This window comes from Lepidochelys kempii, chromosome 2, assembly GCF_965140265.1.
Source record: "Lepidochelys kempii isolate rLepKem1 chromosome 2, rLepKem1.hap2, whole genome shotgun sequence".
In the NCBI taxonomy this organism is placed as follows: Eukaryota; Metazoa; Chordata; order Testudines; family Cheloniidae; genus Lepidochelys; species Lepidochelys kempii.
The window spans coordinates 158,140,845-158,157,369 of record NC_133257.1 but is presented as its reverse complement, the minus strand read 5'-3'; the positions used below and the strand labels follow the sequence as shown (position 1 = coordinate 158,157,369).

The 16,525-nt window shown below is 45.4% G+C and overlaps 1 protein-coding gene across 1 annotated transcript in view; it reads right to left on the bottom strand.

The window, feature by feature from the left end:
• Positions 1 to 3,719, bottom strand: part of LOC140907199 (palmitoyltransferase ZDHHC11-like) — a 91,151-nt gene extending 87,432 nt beyond the window's left edge. Inside the window, 3 exon segments of the mRNA XM_073332579.1 lie at positions 3,487 to 3,517; positions 3,519 to 3,545; positions 3,547 to 3,719. Of these exon segments, the coding sequence (XP_073188680.1) occupies positions 3,487 to 3,517; positions 3,519 to 3,545; positions 3,547 to 3,719 (231 nt within the window).
• Between the last annotated feature and the right edge of the window lie 12,806 nt (positions 3,720 to 16,525).

The window sequence follows — 16,525 nt, the reverse complement described above, 5'->3', positions numbered from 1 at the left end:
AAAAAAAAATGTTTTTCAAAAACCACAGCACATTTGCAATGAAGTCTAGATACAAAACTTCTAAAGGTCAATGTATACATAACCTAATTTACAATAAAGGTAGTTATGAACTGCCTAACAAAGTACTCCCCCTTAATTTTCGTGAAAGTACGTAGGTGTCCTTTGAATGGCAGAGTCTCTACATTTAGGTGACTTACTTATTCAGTGTTAACAAACAGCATCTGAAGAAAAATAGGCTAGGGATCTGCTGTGTGCATTAGCCATCAAAAGTTCTACAAGAATTAGATTTGATCTGGTGAAACTTGAGGGGTTGAGGACTGCCATAAAAAGAAAAAGTTGCGTCCAACAACATTACAGGACAATATTAACTGAATTTAAACAAAACCTGAAGTGCTTCCAATCAAGTTTACCAAGCCACATCATCTTCCTCAAAACGTTGCCTTTTTACAGTTAAAAAAAAAAAGTTAGCTTGTCTAACTATTAGAACAAGTGTGAAAGAGAAATACCACCCCAAATTTTTTCTTTAAGTCATGCTCTGAACGTGTAGTTTCTGGATCATTGTAATTTTATTTATTTATTTATTTATTTGTGTTTCTCCCCAACCCAATTACATACCAATATTTTGACTGAGTAGAAGAAACAAAAACATACCTTGTCCTCTGGTTCAAGCCTACTGAAGACTGAGAGAAAGGATGGTCTGCTGGTTAAAGCATTGGACTGCGACTCACACCTTTAAGTGACTGCCGGTGAGATCTTGGGCAAGTCATGAGCAGTGTGCAGTCATGGTATGCTGTTGATCTGCATAGGGACTCTTTACGATGACCAGAATAAATTATTATATGGAAAAAATATTTTTTTTTAGCAAGCCAAAACAACTGCAGATATATATATAAAATTGCTTATGGTCATGTCTTTCACTGTGCCTGTGATTGGCAGATCAGTGGCAACAAGCTATAGCGAAATCTGCCTACATACTTTTATAATGGATCCGGCTTACTGGCAGTCAGTCCTTAGAGAACAAACTTGAAAGACTTCCTGTTTGTTGCTGAGAATACTGGATTGATACTATTAAATATGATATTACTGCTATTAATATGTAACTGTGCTCTTGTTGCTAGTAAGTATTATCACTGAAAGTTCCTCAGTTACTAAAGAACTGCTTCAGATAAATCTCTCATTGGCATATCATTCTTTGAGATAGTAGAGATTTTTTTTTAAAAAGTGAGATATCTTGACCCACATTGCTCAAATTAAAAAGCAAACATAAATAAGAATGATTAATTTGATTCCCAAAGTCTATTGTATTAATTATTATAGAAGTAGCAATATTAGATTATTAGTCTATTATCTCGGTTATCTCTTTACAAGAACTTTTAGTATTTTGAGAACTTTTGGAAGAAAACTAGAACTTTCATGCATGTACAGCAGTTCAGACTTTTGCTCCTCCTCTTTAGCTCAAATTAATTTTGTATGTACCGGGCAACATATAGTCCAGCCAGGCCAAAGGGAGCTAGATTATCACTGTCCAACATATCCTGGTCGTGTCAAAATAAAAGTACCAACACTGTCTTTAAAAACAAAAACAAAACCCTGATCTACACTATGGATATTTCTCGCCTAAAAAAACAAGACAAAAAACACATCTCAAATTGGTTAGAGGGGCAATATAGAAAAAGCTTCAACAGTCAGAACCATTTTTATAACAAATTTTGTTAAAGTTTTTTCAGGAACTTTAACTGAAATAGTTAAAAGAGCAGCTCTTGCCTATACTGTAGCTCCAACCAATTTTAAAACTGGACTGAATTTTTGGGAAGATTATGCTAGTGCAGTACAGACATGGCCTCATGAGACTGGTTTTGTGAATGCACCCATGTGCAAAAATTTGGATACAAAAATTGAGATTCTGTGATCTGCCTCTCGTTTCTCCACAGTGTGTTTAAATTCAAATACATTTGACCTGTAAACACAGACACATATTCTTGTCAAGGTTTGGAGACATTTTTATACTAGTTGAGCAGAGACGCGTCATAGCAAATTAGAAACATCACTCAAATGTATCAATTGCTGTGTAGTTTAAGTATAAAAGTATAGTGTCTCAGCAAAAACACAGAATACCATAGTCTGAGTCAGATTAAGCAGCCTCTCTCAGAGCTTTTATAAATTTCACTTAATGAAAATAAAGTTTCCTCTTACTTTAACACACAAGCCGATTTCCTCTAGAGAAATAGATTTTCCATCAGGTCAAGATTACAAGGTTGTCAAATTGAGTGGTTTCAGTTTAGTCATGAGAGTAGATTTTTCCCCACAGTAATTCTGTGTTACAGTGTGATTATCCCAACACGGGAATAGTTGACAGAACTGCTGGAAAGGAGAGGGCAACTTGCATCAGTGTTATTAGTTCATCACTTTCACATCTAAAGACTTTAACCCAGAAGTGTAAGATATAATGGCCATGAACAGTAGGCAATGGAAATTAAACCTAACCCCTCCTTCAAGGAAACCATGATTTGACAATTGAGCCATGAACTGAACTGTTTCTATAGGAAAACAAAAAGACACAGCTGGACTGGAAATGCCTCCAAATGTTGACAGAAAAGGAGTAAAGTGCCACAAGTACTCTTTTCTTTTTACGGATACAGACCAACACCGTTGCTACTCCAAAAGTTGACTGAAGGAAAGTCACTGGAAATGTTTCTAGAACTGCTTGGAGAATCTGGACTTTAATGAGAGGATTGCAAAGAACAATTGTGTATCAGTTCAGATTTTCTCATGAATAAATTGTTCTTAATGGACTTTCTGCATGAGAATAGCAAATGTCCCTATCACTCCTTTCAGCACTAACGTAGTTTGTTCATATTTAAGTAAAAACAAAAACCCCAATGTAAGCAGCGACAACAAGCATGTTTCCATCAGTCCATTCCCCACTAGACAGCACCTGTGCAGCCGGCTCCTGAACTCCCGCCCTTTCCTGCTATCAATTAGGCTCAACTCCTGTAAGAGAAAAGGAGGCAAGCTCTGACCGGGGCCGCCCCAAGATCTCCTAGGGGCCCGCAGCCTTGTTCCAACTTGCAATTGCCGCGCCAGCCCCCGGGGACCACCCGCCCTGGGCTTCCGCTGACTTGCCGGGCCCCGCAATGATTTCAAAGGCAATTTCTCCTCTACCGGAGGCAGCCCCCAACTGGAAGCAGAGCCCAGCGTGGCTCCAAAGCGCGTCTCTCTCGCCAACACAAGCGCTGACCTCCCCCACCGCGTCTCGCTGAAGCCCCGGCCAGCGTCCAACACGCGCGAGTGGCCCCCCCGCAGCTACCCCCCCCCCACACCGGGCCCCCCAGGCCGGGCCCCCGCTAGGCTCTGCCCGCACATAAGCCGCTGCCCCGGGGGCTGTGCGACGCCCCGCCCGCACCCCCCTTCCCCGGCGCCTGCTGCCTGCCCGCCGCCGCCTCTCCTTGCGCCCAGCGCCCCCCGCCGCTGCCGCCCCAGACCCACCTGCCGGAGACACACCGCGCAGGCCGGGGGAGCCGTGGCCGGAGCCTGGGGCGGCCGGGGCAAGGCTGGTTAGTTTGCCTTGAGGCAGCAGCTGCCTTTGCAGCTATGGAAACCGTTTCAAGTGCTCTCCCCGGGCCGGGCCGGAGCGTCTCCCGGGTCCTAAAGCTGACGGGGGGGGGGGGCGAGTCCCGCTCCCGGCAGGGAGCCGGTCCTGGGTGCGCGGCGATGCGCATGTGGCCGGAGAGCAGTGGGCAGAGCAGGCGGGGGTGCGCCCAGGCCCAGGGTTCTCGTGTAGAAGAAGCCAGGCGGGCCGCTAGCCAGCCATGCCGGTATGTTAAGGGCAGGGCAACATGCCCTCTGCTAATTGGCCCTGGAGCCAGCTTCTGAGTGGAGCACATGGACCTGCACTGCACTCCTAAGGGTGCTGGACTGGTGGCTGAGCAAAATCCCATCCTGCTGCCGCAGCTACAGAGGGGGTGACCACTAGCACGTGTTCAAAACCAGGACAGGGGGTGGGGGATAATCGGTGACAGTAGAAGACAAAGCCCTGAATACTGGGACTTCCCTATAAAATCAGGGTATCTGGACACCCTAGCTATAAAGGCCTTTAGCTTGTACAGGTTTCAGACTAGCAGCCGTGTTTGGGTATGTCTACACTACGAAATTAGGTCAAATTGATAGAAGTCGGTTTTTTAGAAATCGGTTTTTTATATTCGAGTGTGTGTGTCCCCACAGAAAATGCTCTAAGTGCATTAAGTGCATTAACTCAGCGGAGCGCTTCCACAGTACTGAGGCTAGAGTCGACTTCCGGAGCATTGCACTGTGGGTAGCTATCCCACAGTTCCCGCAGTCTCCGCTGCCCATTGGAATTCTGGGTTGAGATCCCAATGCCTGATGGAGCTAAAACATTGTCGCGGGTGGTTCTGGGTACATATCGTCAGGCCCCCGTTCCCTCCCTCCCTCCGTGAAAGCAAGGGCAGACAATCGTTTCGCGCCTTTTTTCCTGAGTTACCTGTGCAGACGCCATACCACGGCAAGCATGGAGCCCGCTCAGGTAACCGTCACCCTATGTCTCCTGGGTGCTGGCAGACGCGGTACGGCTTTGCTACACAGTAGCAGCAACCCCTTGCCTTGTGGTAGTAGATGGTACAGTACGACTGGTAGCCGTCATCGTCATGTCCGAGATGCTCCTGGCCACGTCGGCTGGGAGCGCCTGGGCAGACATGGGCGCAGGGACTAAATTTGGAGTGACTTGACCAGGTCATTCTCTTTAGTCCTGCAGTCAGTCCTATTGAACCGTCTTATGGTGAGCAGGCAGGCGATACGGATTGCTAGCAGTCCTATTGCATCATCTTCTGCCACGCAGGCAAGAGATGAGGATGGCTAGCAGTCCTACTGCACCATCTTCTGCTGAGCAGCCATGAGATGTGGATGGCATGCAGTCCTTCTGCACCGTCTGCTGCCAGCCAAAGATATAAAAGATAGATGGAGTGGATCAAAACAAGAAATAGACCAGATTTGTTTTGTACTAAGTTGCCTCCTTCCCCGTCTAGGGGACTCATTCCTCTAGGTCACACTGCAGTCACCCACAGAGAAGGTGCAGCGAGGTAAATCTAGCCATGTATCAATCAGAGGCCAGACCAACCTGCTTGTTCCAATAAGAACAGTTTCTTAGGTGCACCATTTCTTATTGGAACCCTCTGTGAAGTCTTGCCTGAAATACTCATTGATGTAAAGCCACCCCCTTTGTTGATTTTAATTCCCTGTAAGCCAATCCTGTAAGCCATGTCGTCAGTCGCCCCTCCCTCCGTCACAGCAACAGCAGACAATCGTTCCGCGCCTTTTTTCTGTGCGGACGCCATACCAAGGCAAGCATGGAGGCCGCTCAGCTCACTTTGGCAATTAGGAGCACATTAAACACCACACGCATTATCCAGCAGTATATGCAGCACCAGAACCTGGCAGAGCAATGCTGGGCGAGTAGGCGACGTCAGCACAGTCGCGTGAGTGATCAGGACATGGACACAGATTTCTCTGAAAGCATGGGCCCTGGCAATGCATGCATCATGGTGCTAATGGGGCAGGTTCATGCTGTGGAACGCCGATTCTGGGCTTGGGAAACAAGCACAGACTGGTGGGACCACATAGTGTTCCAGGTCTGGGACGATTCCCAGTGGCTGCGAAACTTTCGCATGCGTAAGGGCACTTTCATGGAACTTTGTGACTTGCTTTCCCCTGCCCTGAAGCGCATGAATACCAAGATGAGAGCAGCCCTCACAGTTGAGAAGCGAGTGGGGATAGCCCTGTGGAAGCTTGCAACGCCAGACAGCTACCGGTCAGTTGGGAATCAATTTGGAGTGGGCAAATCTACTGTGGGGGCTGCTGTGATGCAAGTAGCCCACGCAATCAAAGATCTGCTGATATCAAGGGTAGTGGCCCTGGGAAATGTGCCGGTCATAGTGGATGGCTTTGCTGCAATGGGATTCCCTAACTGTGGTGGGGCCATAGACAGAACCCATATTCCTATCTTGACACCGGAGCACCAAGCCTGCGAGTACATAAACCGCAAGGGGTACTTTTCAATAGTGCTGCAAGTTCTGGTGGATCACAAGGGACGTTTCCCCAACATCAACGTGGGATAGCCGGGAAAGGTACATGACGCTCACATCTTCAGGAACTCTGGTCTGTTTCAAAAGCTGCAGGAAGGGACTTTATTCCCAGACCAGAAAATAACCGTTGGGAATGTTGAAATGCCTATAGCTATCCTTCATCGCGAGTGCGTTTTTTTTTTCTTTCTAAGCTTCACTAGCCTCTGGGAAGGAGAAGATCCTGTGATCATTGAAACACATGCAGCTGGTGGAGAAAAAAAAAGGGACAGCGGTATTTAAAAAGACACATTTTATAAAACAGTGGCTACACTCTTTCAGGGTAAACCTTGCTGTTAACATTACATACATAGCACATGTGCTTTCGTTACAAGGTCGCATTTTGCCTCCCCCCCACCGCGTGGCTACCCCCTCAACCCTTCCCCCTCCCCGTGGCTAACAGCGGGGAACATTTCTGTTCAGCCACAGGCAAACAGCCCAGCAGGAACAGGCTCCTCTGAGTGTCCCCTGAAGAAAAGCACCCTATTTCAACCAGGTGACCATGAATGATATCTCACTCTCCTGAGGATAACACAGAGAGATAAAGAATGGATGTTGTTTGAACGCCAGCAAACATACACTGCAATGCTTTGTTGTACAATGATTCCCGAGTACGTGTTACTGGCCTGGAGTGGTAAAGTGTCCTACCATGAAGGATGCAATAAGGCTGCCCTCTCCAGAAACCTGTTGCAAAGGCTTTGGGAGTACATCCAGGAGAGCCGCGAGTGCCAGGGCAAATTAATCCTTTCACATGCTTGCTTCTAAACCATGTATAGTATTTTAAAAGGTACACTCACCGGAGGTCCCTTCTCCGCCTGCCGGGTCCAGGAGGCAGCCTTGGGTGGGTTCGGGGGGTACTGGCTCCAGGTCCAGGGTGAGAAACAGTTCCTGACTGTCGGGAAAACCGGTTTCTCCGCTTGCTTGCTGTTAGCTATCTACAACCTCCTCCTCCTCCTCATCTTCTTCGTCCCCAAAACCTGCTTCCGTGTTGCCTCCATCTCCATTGAAAGAGTCAAACAACACGGCTGGGGTAGTGGTGGCTGAACGCCCTAAAATGGCATGCAGCTCATCATAGAAGCGGCATGTTTGGGGCTCTGACCTGGAGCGGCCGTTCGCCTCTCTGGTTTTCTGGTAGGCTTGCCTCAGCTCCTTAAGTTTCACGCGGCACTGCTTCGGGTCCCTGTTATGGCCTCTGTCCTTCATGCCCTGGGAGATTTTGACAAAGGTTTTGGCATTTCGAAAACTGGAACGGAGTTCTGATAGCACGGATTCCTCTCCCCAAACAGCGATCAGATCCCATACCTCCCGTTCGGTCCATGCTGGAGCTCTTTTGCGATTCTGGGACTCCATCATGGTCACCTGTGCTGATGAGCTCTGCATGGTCACCTGCAGCTTGCCACGCTGGCCAAACAGGAAATGAGATTCAAAAGTTCGCGGTTCTTTTCCTGTCTACCTGGCCAGTGCATCTGAGTTGAGAGTGCTGTCCAGAGGGGTCACAATGGAGCACTCTGGGATAGCTACCGGAGGCCAATACCATCGAATTGTGTCCACAGTACCCCAAATTCGACCCGGCAAGGCCGATTTAAGCGCTAATCCACTTGTCAGGGGTGGAGTAAGGAAATCGATTTTAAGAGCCCTTTAATTCGACTTAAAGTCCTAGTGTAGACCAGGGCTTAGTCTGTATTCGCAAAAAGAAAAGGAGGACTTGTGGCACCTTAGAGACTAACCAATTTATTTGAGCATAAGCATCTGATGAAGTGAGCTGTAGTTCAGGAAAGCTTATGCTCAAATAAATTGGTTAGTCTCTAAGGTGCCACTAGTCCTCCTTGTCTTTTTACCTCGTACAGTGTGGGGCCCTAGAGCCACCGCCCTACTGTGGATTCTTTAGCTGGAAGATGGGCATGCTGTGTCCCAAATCCTCAAATCAACAGGAACTAAGTGCCTAAATACCTCTGAGGATCTGGGCCTATTTTTCTAAAGTAGCAACCTGAAAGGGAATTCTAACTGGGGCAAGAGACATCTTATTTGGATTTTATGTTCTAGTATTTGTGAATGAGGCAGTGCTCTAGCTGCCCCCAAAGGAAAAAATGCTGTTACTCCCCATCCGAGACAACATTTGAAATGGTCTAAAGCAGTCTAGATGCACAATTTTGAAGAATTGTTGTGTATTGTTGATGGCCGTCAGCAAGCCACTATGTGAAGGGAGCCATACAGGCTATGGCCAGAATGAGGTTAAAACACCACAGCAAACAGTTCTGCTCTCCAGTGTGAGTGGGTAAAAGGGTGATCCTTAGCCCTCCACAGGCTAAGGAACCTCACTGGCAGGTATAGAAACCCAAAGGGAAGGTATTACCAGAGAAACAGGATGTGGTTCTGTTCTAATGAAGTCTAAGCTAAAAGGAAAGTGGCATGGGGCTATTAATGATTATATTTTTTATGAAATAAGTTGCGCTCCATCCGTCTTTCAGCTCCATCCAGCCCCTCATGGCTGGCTGAAAGGGTCAGTAGCCTGTACTTCAAAGTTAATAGAAGACAGCTGAGACATACCTTTTTCTAAAAATACTGAAGAAGCTACCCATCACCCATTCCCTGTGCCAAACGCCTTTCTACTGTGCACAGAAGTGTTTGCTTTTGTGACCTTTCTGCGTAACGTGTTGCAGTCCAGTTAAGCTATTAGTTTTGCTGACAGTATTTTTTTGTATTTATTTTTTGTTTTGTTATACTTTTAACATCAGTTTTGGATTTCTGAATCTATACTACCTGTAACTCCGGTAGACCAGGAGCCAGCTCTTGCCAACACTGAAGGCATCAGCTGAGCACTGACAAATTCATAGCTGGAAACCAGACCAACTCACCTGTATGGTAGTATTGTTCAAGATAGGTTTTAGACTTGTAAGGATGTGTTTAGACACTATAAACTACTTGCAAGTAGCTGTGTGCATTAATCTTGCTTGTAATGTCTGTATCCCACATTATCAGGTAATATGTAAGTTTTTCTTTACAACTGTAAAAATGCCTGCTTTGAACTTGTGAACTCAGGCAGGAGGAGTGATTTTTTGGAGTAGAATCAACCATTTATCATAGACTCCAGCTTGCCTGGGTGACAAGACAGACGAGGGCCAAAAGGGACTGACTCTATGGTAAGACTGTCATAGTTCTTCAGGGGTTCACATTTGTTACTGGGTTGGTGAAATCTAATTATAGATCATACCACCATTACGGGGTGTTTGCCCTGCTTTTTGACCGTCTACCGTGAGCTTGGCACTCCCAGTCATGAACCACTCCAAACTGTGTGACAAATGGTGTAGTCTTTTAGTAAACTAAGGGTTTATTAACTCGGAAAAATAAATGAGAGAGTTATTTACAGGTTAAAGTAGGCAACATATGAGTTACCTTTTGGAACCATAGTCTGTAACAGAGCAGTAGTAATCTGTCAGCACTGAATGTCTTTTAGGGCTAAACCAGGTTGACCCTGGGGATCTCTGCGTTTGTTTCCTAGCTCCAGCCTTCTGAGAGTCCAAACAGTGAAGAGATAAAGAATTTTAATGTCAGCTATATTTATTTCCTCTTCCAGAATTTAAGATGATGGGATCTGCTTCCTCGCACATAGCACCACTCTATTAATGTGATCCAGGAATCTGTTAAACATGCCTTCCTCCCTTTTAGCACATTATTATGGGATTGACTCTTGATATCAACTTGAACTTGCAGCAAATCAAGGATGGAAGAATGCCATTAAAATTTAGGTATGTGTATTTTTTCACTTCTTTCAAGCTAGATAGGGTGCAAACCTCGAGTGTAAGGAAGGACTAGAACATGTAAACAAGGCCTTGTCTACATAAAAAGATTGAACTGTTTTAACTAAATACGTGATATTCAAGCCAGTTTAGTTAATCTGGTGCAAACCTGTGTAAACACACTTATTTGGGTTTAGCTTAAACTGATTCCTAATTGATTTAAAATAACCCAAAATAAGAGTGTCCACACAGGGATTTGAACCAGTTCAACTAAATCAGTTTGAAAAATCACACCTTTAGTTAAGCTAGTGCAAGTATATCAGACCTAAGATTTCTCCTGCCAGAAGTTTATAATGTCTTTGAAAATGCAGAGCAAACACTGTCAACTAACGGGCAAGGATAGTTAAACTAAATATTCATAAAACTGCTGGAACTGACATTGTATACTTGCCATCATTCAGATCGGTGTTTTGCTTGTGTACTGCATCATTGCTTTCCTCCCACGTTTTGTCTTGCTTATGAAAGATCCAGTTCTGCAGCATTCTGTCTGCAGAAGCCCGTTGACTACAGTGTTGACTGGAAAAGAGTGCCATCTCCTGAATTACCAACACTAATTCCTGCTGCTACCAAGTCTCCGTGGTGGTTTGACCTGGCATGATGTTGCTTAGCTTGTGAGATCGGACAGGATCACAGCACAAGGTGATAGAGCTGCAAGTACTTGCTTTGATTTGTGCATTCTGTGTTTTCAGAGTTAATGTATACAAGTGATTGCCTTTCTGCTTTCTATATAATACTAATAATATCAGTGAGGAATGTTGGACTATAATGTATGTACAGATGTATTTTATCCAAATTGTTGTAGCAATCTTAAAAAAATATTTATTTTCAAAAGCATTCTTACATTTGCGTCTTCATTTTACGTGTCTACAAATATCTTAACACCTACTCACCCAGTTTGCATATGCAGTCAGTAATTCTTTTTGTAAGTATGCAAATTACATATGGATTGTGAGCCTTCCTTTTCGAAAATGTGGCTATTGAAGTCTAACTATTAGAGTTATAATTATCAGACTTCTGGAACTCAAACTTCTGTGTGATATAGAACGTTCAGCTATTACTAAATAGAGGAAAAAGGCATGACTCAGCTTCTAAATCTGTCATATGTAAAGGTAATAAATAGAATGAGCAAATGCAGCTACTTTAGAGAACAATTTCAGCTGCTGAAAAGCAGGTCAGATGGAGAAATTATTAATTTTTTATATGGCTGGATTACTGACTGACTTGATTTACAAACTGGGTATTAAAATGCTATTACATGATGTGAATTAGTCCCTCTTAATTTAAATCACATATTGATTAATAGTCCTAATCAGCCTGGAAACATCTTAAACCTAATCCAGATGCAATAATAGTCTCCATAGCCCACCTTTATTTAAAATCTTTTTAATTTCAATGGACTGTAGCATATTGCAGCAGTTCTCAACGGGGGGTCCTCAGCCCCATAAGAATCTGCGAGCCTATTTAGTAGGGTCGTGGGGCCCGTGGCTGAAACCCAGTACCCCGAGCTCCAGCACTGAAGCTGGGAGTGGTGTGGGGCTGAAGCTGGCACCCACACGAAGCTGGGAGTGGCGCAGGGCTGAAGGCGGCTGAAGCCCCAGCCTTCCCCTCCCCCGCCGCTGAAGCTGGGATCCGCACTGGGAGCCCCACCACCTGTACACAGCCCCTAGCTATCCACCTTCCTGCACCCTGAGCTACATGCCTGCCCACGCACAGCTTCTAGCTAGCCTCAGCCTGCACCCTGAGCTACCCCCTGCCTGCACACAGCCCCTAGCTATCGCTTCCCTGCACACTGAGATACACCGCTCACTTCACACAGCCACTACCTACTCCCTCCCTGCACCCTGAGCAGTTTTCAAACTTTTTGAACTGAGTCCCCACTTTGAGTTATATTTTTTGATTGCGTCCCCCCTCCATCCCCTGTCCCACAGGGCCTCCTAAGTGAGTCAGGGGGTAGAGGTGGTGCTACCTCCCAGGACCTCGCTGTGCAGGGCTGGCTCGAGCCCCGCCAGCCTTTGCCCCCCCGCCAAATAGAAGTAAAACTATGACTATGCCCAAGGGTTCCCCCCCGGCCCGGAGCCCTGAGTTGCCTCCCCACCCCTGGGCCCTGAGTTGCCTCCCCACCCTGCTGGGCCCTGGAGTTTTTATAGCATGTTGAGGTGGGGCCTCAGAAAGAAACAGGTTGAGAACCCCTGGCGTATTGCATATTTGGATCATATGGCAACATCTTTAAAGTCTTTTTAAAATCAAAATGAAATTTCTACGTTGCAGATACAATCTTGACTTTCCCATATAGACTTATAAGCTAGTACAGGGTTTTTTACAGCATAACTTCAATAATTTTAATAGTATGCAAGTTTTTGCTGTACTTCTGCACTTCAACATTTATAAGAAAATGGTAGAGACTACAAATGAAAAATATTTACCTTTCATCAATACCATAATTTAATAAAGGATTATCTGCTCTGTTTTGAGACTTTGTGGGTGTGGGTGTGTGGGTGGGGGAGATGGGAACGGGACACAGGTGTAAGGCTCTGTGGTGTCAGAGCTGGGAAGGAGGATACTGAGGAAGGAAACTGGAATCATGCTTGCTGGAAGTTCACCCCAATAAACATCAAATTGTTTGCACCTTTGGACTTCGGGTATTGTTGCTCTCTGTTCATGCGAGAAGGACCAGGGAAGTAAGTGGGTGAAGGAATAAGCCCCCTAACATCTTGGTGCCGGTGACTCGGATGCATTGCATTGGATAGGTGAGTGGCAGCCTGCAAGTCCCCCTCCCCAACAGTCCGCGCAGCTGCTTGGAGGGGGTATCGCGAACTGTCGTGATGGTAGTTGCGGGTTCTGGCAAGCCAGGGTAAAGGATTTTTTGGATAAATGGATAAGGAAGAACCAGGGCCCATACAGGTGCAGGGGTCAACCTGGGATGAGATTAAAAAGGAAATGGGAGCAGTGTTAGGGGACACAGAGGGGTGGGGGGTGGCTGAGGAGCCCACCCTCCTTGGTATATGGGTAGTGGAAGAAGGTCCCTGCCCATGGGGACTGAATGCCTTCCAGGGAAAGGAGGCACTTCAGTCTGCTTGTAAGAGGTTTGAAGTAAGGGCAGCATTATGGGAAGCTGCCAGTAATTTTTCAAGTTTGGTGCTGCTTCAGCAAGGGCTGTGAAGGGTTGTAAGTTAGTTAGGGGTAGTGAAAGATGATTTGGCACAACAGGTTTAAAGTCAAAAGCAGAGTTAACAGACCACCTTTAGAGACTGAAGCTGGGACTTGGTCCTGGGGGAGTGGAGAGAAAGAAGAGGAAGAAAAAAAATGTTTCAAAGTGCAACCTGCCTTTCCACTCTTTTGTTTTTCTGAAGTTTTAATGGAGGGTACTTTGGATACTTATGTGAGATGTCAAGCAGGAAGTTTTTGTTTAATGATAAAACCCAGTTATATAAATGTAACTGTATGTGCAACTCTGTGCAGTCACATTGGATGGAAGCTTGGTCATTAAATTATCCAAGGGGTCAGGTCGAGTGGCTACTACCACCACTATGCTTCTGTCCCCAGAAGCCTTTACAGCTATTCTGAGGGAAAATGGGCCCTTTTCCCACAGGAATGGTCTATAAGGGACTGCTGCAAGCAGAGAGAGAATCTGATCAAAATTATTTGACTATTGGGTAATGTAATCAAAATCACTAAAGGATGTAAGGGGTTTCTATTGGAACTTAATTTGGCTGCCTCTCGTTGTGTCCAGTTGTACAAGATGGAAGTGTAATCGGGGTACAGTTGTGTAAAAAAGAATAATCACAGTGCAAGAAATGTTAGGCAAAAGAGAATTTTGTTTGGTAAAAGGAAAAGGGGAGGAATGATGGGAACACTGAGCCTTGGGGTGACTCTGGGGGATCAGATTGTTGCTTTGGTGGGTGTGCATGAAAACTCTGTGGGCATGGGGGAGGCAGTTACATCTTGTGTAAAATTAATATGGCTAATATAATGTTATGGAGGTTAAACTATATGAAAAGAATGTGCATTTTCCCAGGACGTGTGCAGTGTATATTGGAGAAGGGATAAAAGAAATGCGAATAAAACATGGTACTTAATTAAAATCCTATTAGAGCTCCAAAAGGGGCCACAATAGGTTGTGCTCTCTTTTTCAGATCTCTGTGTGTTTTGGAGCAGGAGATGAAAATGGAAAGTAATCAGAACTCTAGTGGAAGTGGAATGTTTCCCTTTTAAGACACTCTCTAAACTGCTAACAGCTTTGGATCCAAAAGCAAGCTAGTAAGCCTCTGTGTGTAAATGCAAATTACCTAGCTGATGGGCACAAATGAGCTGCAAATAATGAATACATCTGGTCAGCAAACAAGCTACTAGAAGACTCAGATTATGGCCCTCCAGGAAAGGGAGGTAAAAAAACAAGTCAAGCCTGAAAATAAGGGGGACAGGTTGACCTTAAGGGGTGTGTGTGTGTACAGTGCTAAAGTCTGAAGCTGTGTCTCAGCTATTACCTGAGAATAAACTTAAAGCTTGGTACGGCAGAGAAACTATTGCAAACATGGTCTGTTGTACAAGAGGGGAAACTGAGGTACACCACCTCATGAATTTCATAAATGACCAGTGAGTGGGGTAATTCACTAGCCTGACTATAGAACAAAATAAGGACAGCCTGGAGGTAATTCTTCTGTTTTTCCTGCAATTAGCAAGGAAATTTTTAAAAGAAAGTGGTATTATTATTAAGCAATAGTCTGTCCCCACCATGGGGGTAGAAATTGTTTCTTTTGTTTTTCAGACACTCTACAAGCAAGCTGGCGCCAGCAGGGAAAAATAACCCAGAATACCATGGATCTGTGTTTTGTGTTTGTCTGTGGTGTTTGTCTTGTTGCTAGCATTGTTGTGTTTTAATGAACAGAAAAATCTCATGATAGGGGTGGGGGATGGCTTCAAAAGGCTGACCCTGGGAGAGATGTGTATGGGAATGCAAAATGCTCAACTAGGAGGCCAGCACCTGTGTAATAGCTACCATGGTACCTGGAAATGGAATGGCAACCAAGGTGGCCCCCACAAACCCTATGGAAATAATGAGAAGGGGAGGAGCTCACTGGGAATCAGTGGAGGGGTGTGTAACATAGTGTAAATCAACAGAAGATGTTTGGATGTGCCCCTCTCCTATGACTATAGAGGAGCAGGATCAATGGCCTATGCAAGAGGTGGACAATTGGGTGTACTGTGTATAAGGTGTTTTGCTGGGAATGTACATATTACTGGGGGCACAATTACACCAGCCCATAACCAAACTACACACAGCTACATGCTGCTATATGGACTTTGGTGCACAAATGGATCTGTGAATCTTATTGCTGTAAATAAGCCAGGGCCCACTGCCTGATTCCATACCAAGTGGTCAAGCTGGTTTGGACAATATCCTATTTCTCTGTGAACATTCAATGGATTTATGATATGGACAAAAGCAAGCAAAACCTGAAGGGGCAGCTTGTTGCAACTGCCAGCAACTGGACACATAAGATCGTGACCCCGTCGAAGGAGGAGAGGCAGTGTTTTGGGGGTGTCTCGGATGTTGGACCATACTGCAGTGGTCAGGACTCGGTGTTGCTGTGGATTTTGTATTGTTAACGGTACTTGTGTTACGTTGCACAGGGAGATAAGCTATAAGTAATGTAATAAGCCCTCCAAACCCTGCAGTGTACTAGACAACCCGGACCCAACCTTCTCGGGCCCACTCTAATGGGAAGTCTGGAACACTAATTGGAATAGGTGTGGTATGCCCGTACGAGAGAAGGTGCAGGACACTATACTACACAAGGGGCAGTGGGACAAATGGAATATTGACAACTTCCATCTTGATGCCTGGCCCTATCAGGAAATGTGTCGCCATATGTCTTATGCTTTTCCAGGGATACCTGGACAGGAGGATCCCAAAAGGAAAAAAAGGGGTGGAGTGTTAGGATGTAGATATTCAGGCCTGTCTGTAAAGGCCTATACTCTAAGAATTTAGGTGTATTCTTATCACTTGGCTAGTTATAGAGATACAAAAAAAAGAATCAAAATCACTGTCTGCCGGTGTAAGGGCCTTCTCTTACTGTGACAGTTTGAGGCCCTGTGCTTAGGCTAAGGCCTTTGGCTAAGCAGCAGAGGCAGCCATAAGCTGGGAAGCGAATGGTCACATCCTCACATTCCAAACTAGTCACATTGAAATAAGTGGGGGGAGGGATAGCTCAGTGGTTTGAGCATTGGCCTGCTAAACCAGGGTTGTGAGTTCAATCCTTGAGGGGGCCGTTTAGGGATCTGGGGCAAAAATTGGGGACTGGTCCTGCTTTGAGCAGGGGGTTGGACTAGATGACCTCCGTCCCTTCCAACCCTGATATTCTATGATTAACCATGTATTCTATGATAAGGTACTATTGGGCTGTCAGGAATACAATCTTGTCCTGATAATGCCTGTCACCTCCAGAGAAAGGGAAGTGCCTAGAAAATATAAAAGGAAACTTAGTTTGATATCATCCTGTCTGGCAAGAACTCACTTATCAATAGCTGGGATGTGAAATCCTCACTTCTGTATTGTTTTGTCATTATAGTTCCCACTTTGCTATTGTTTGTCTGTAT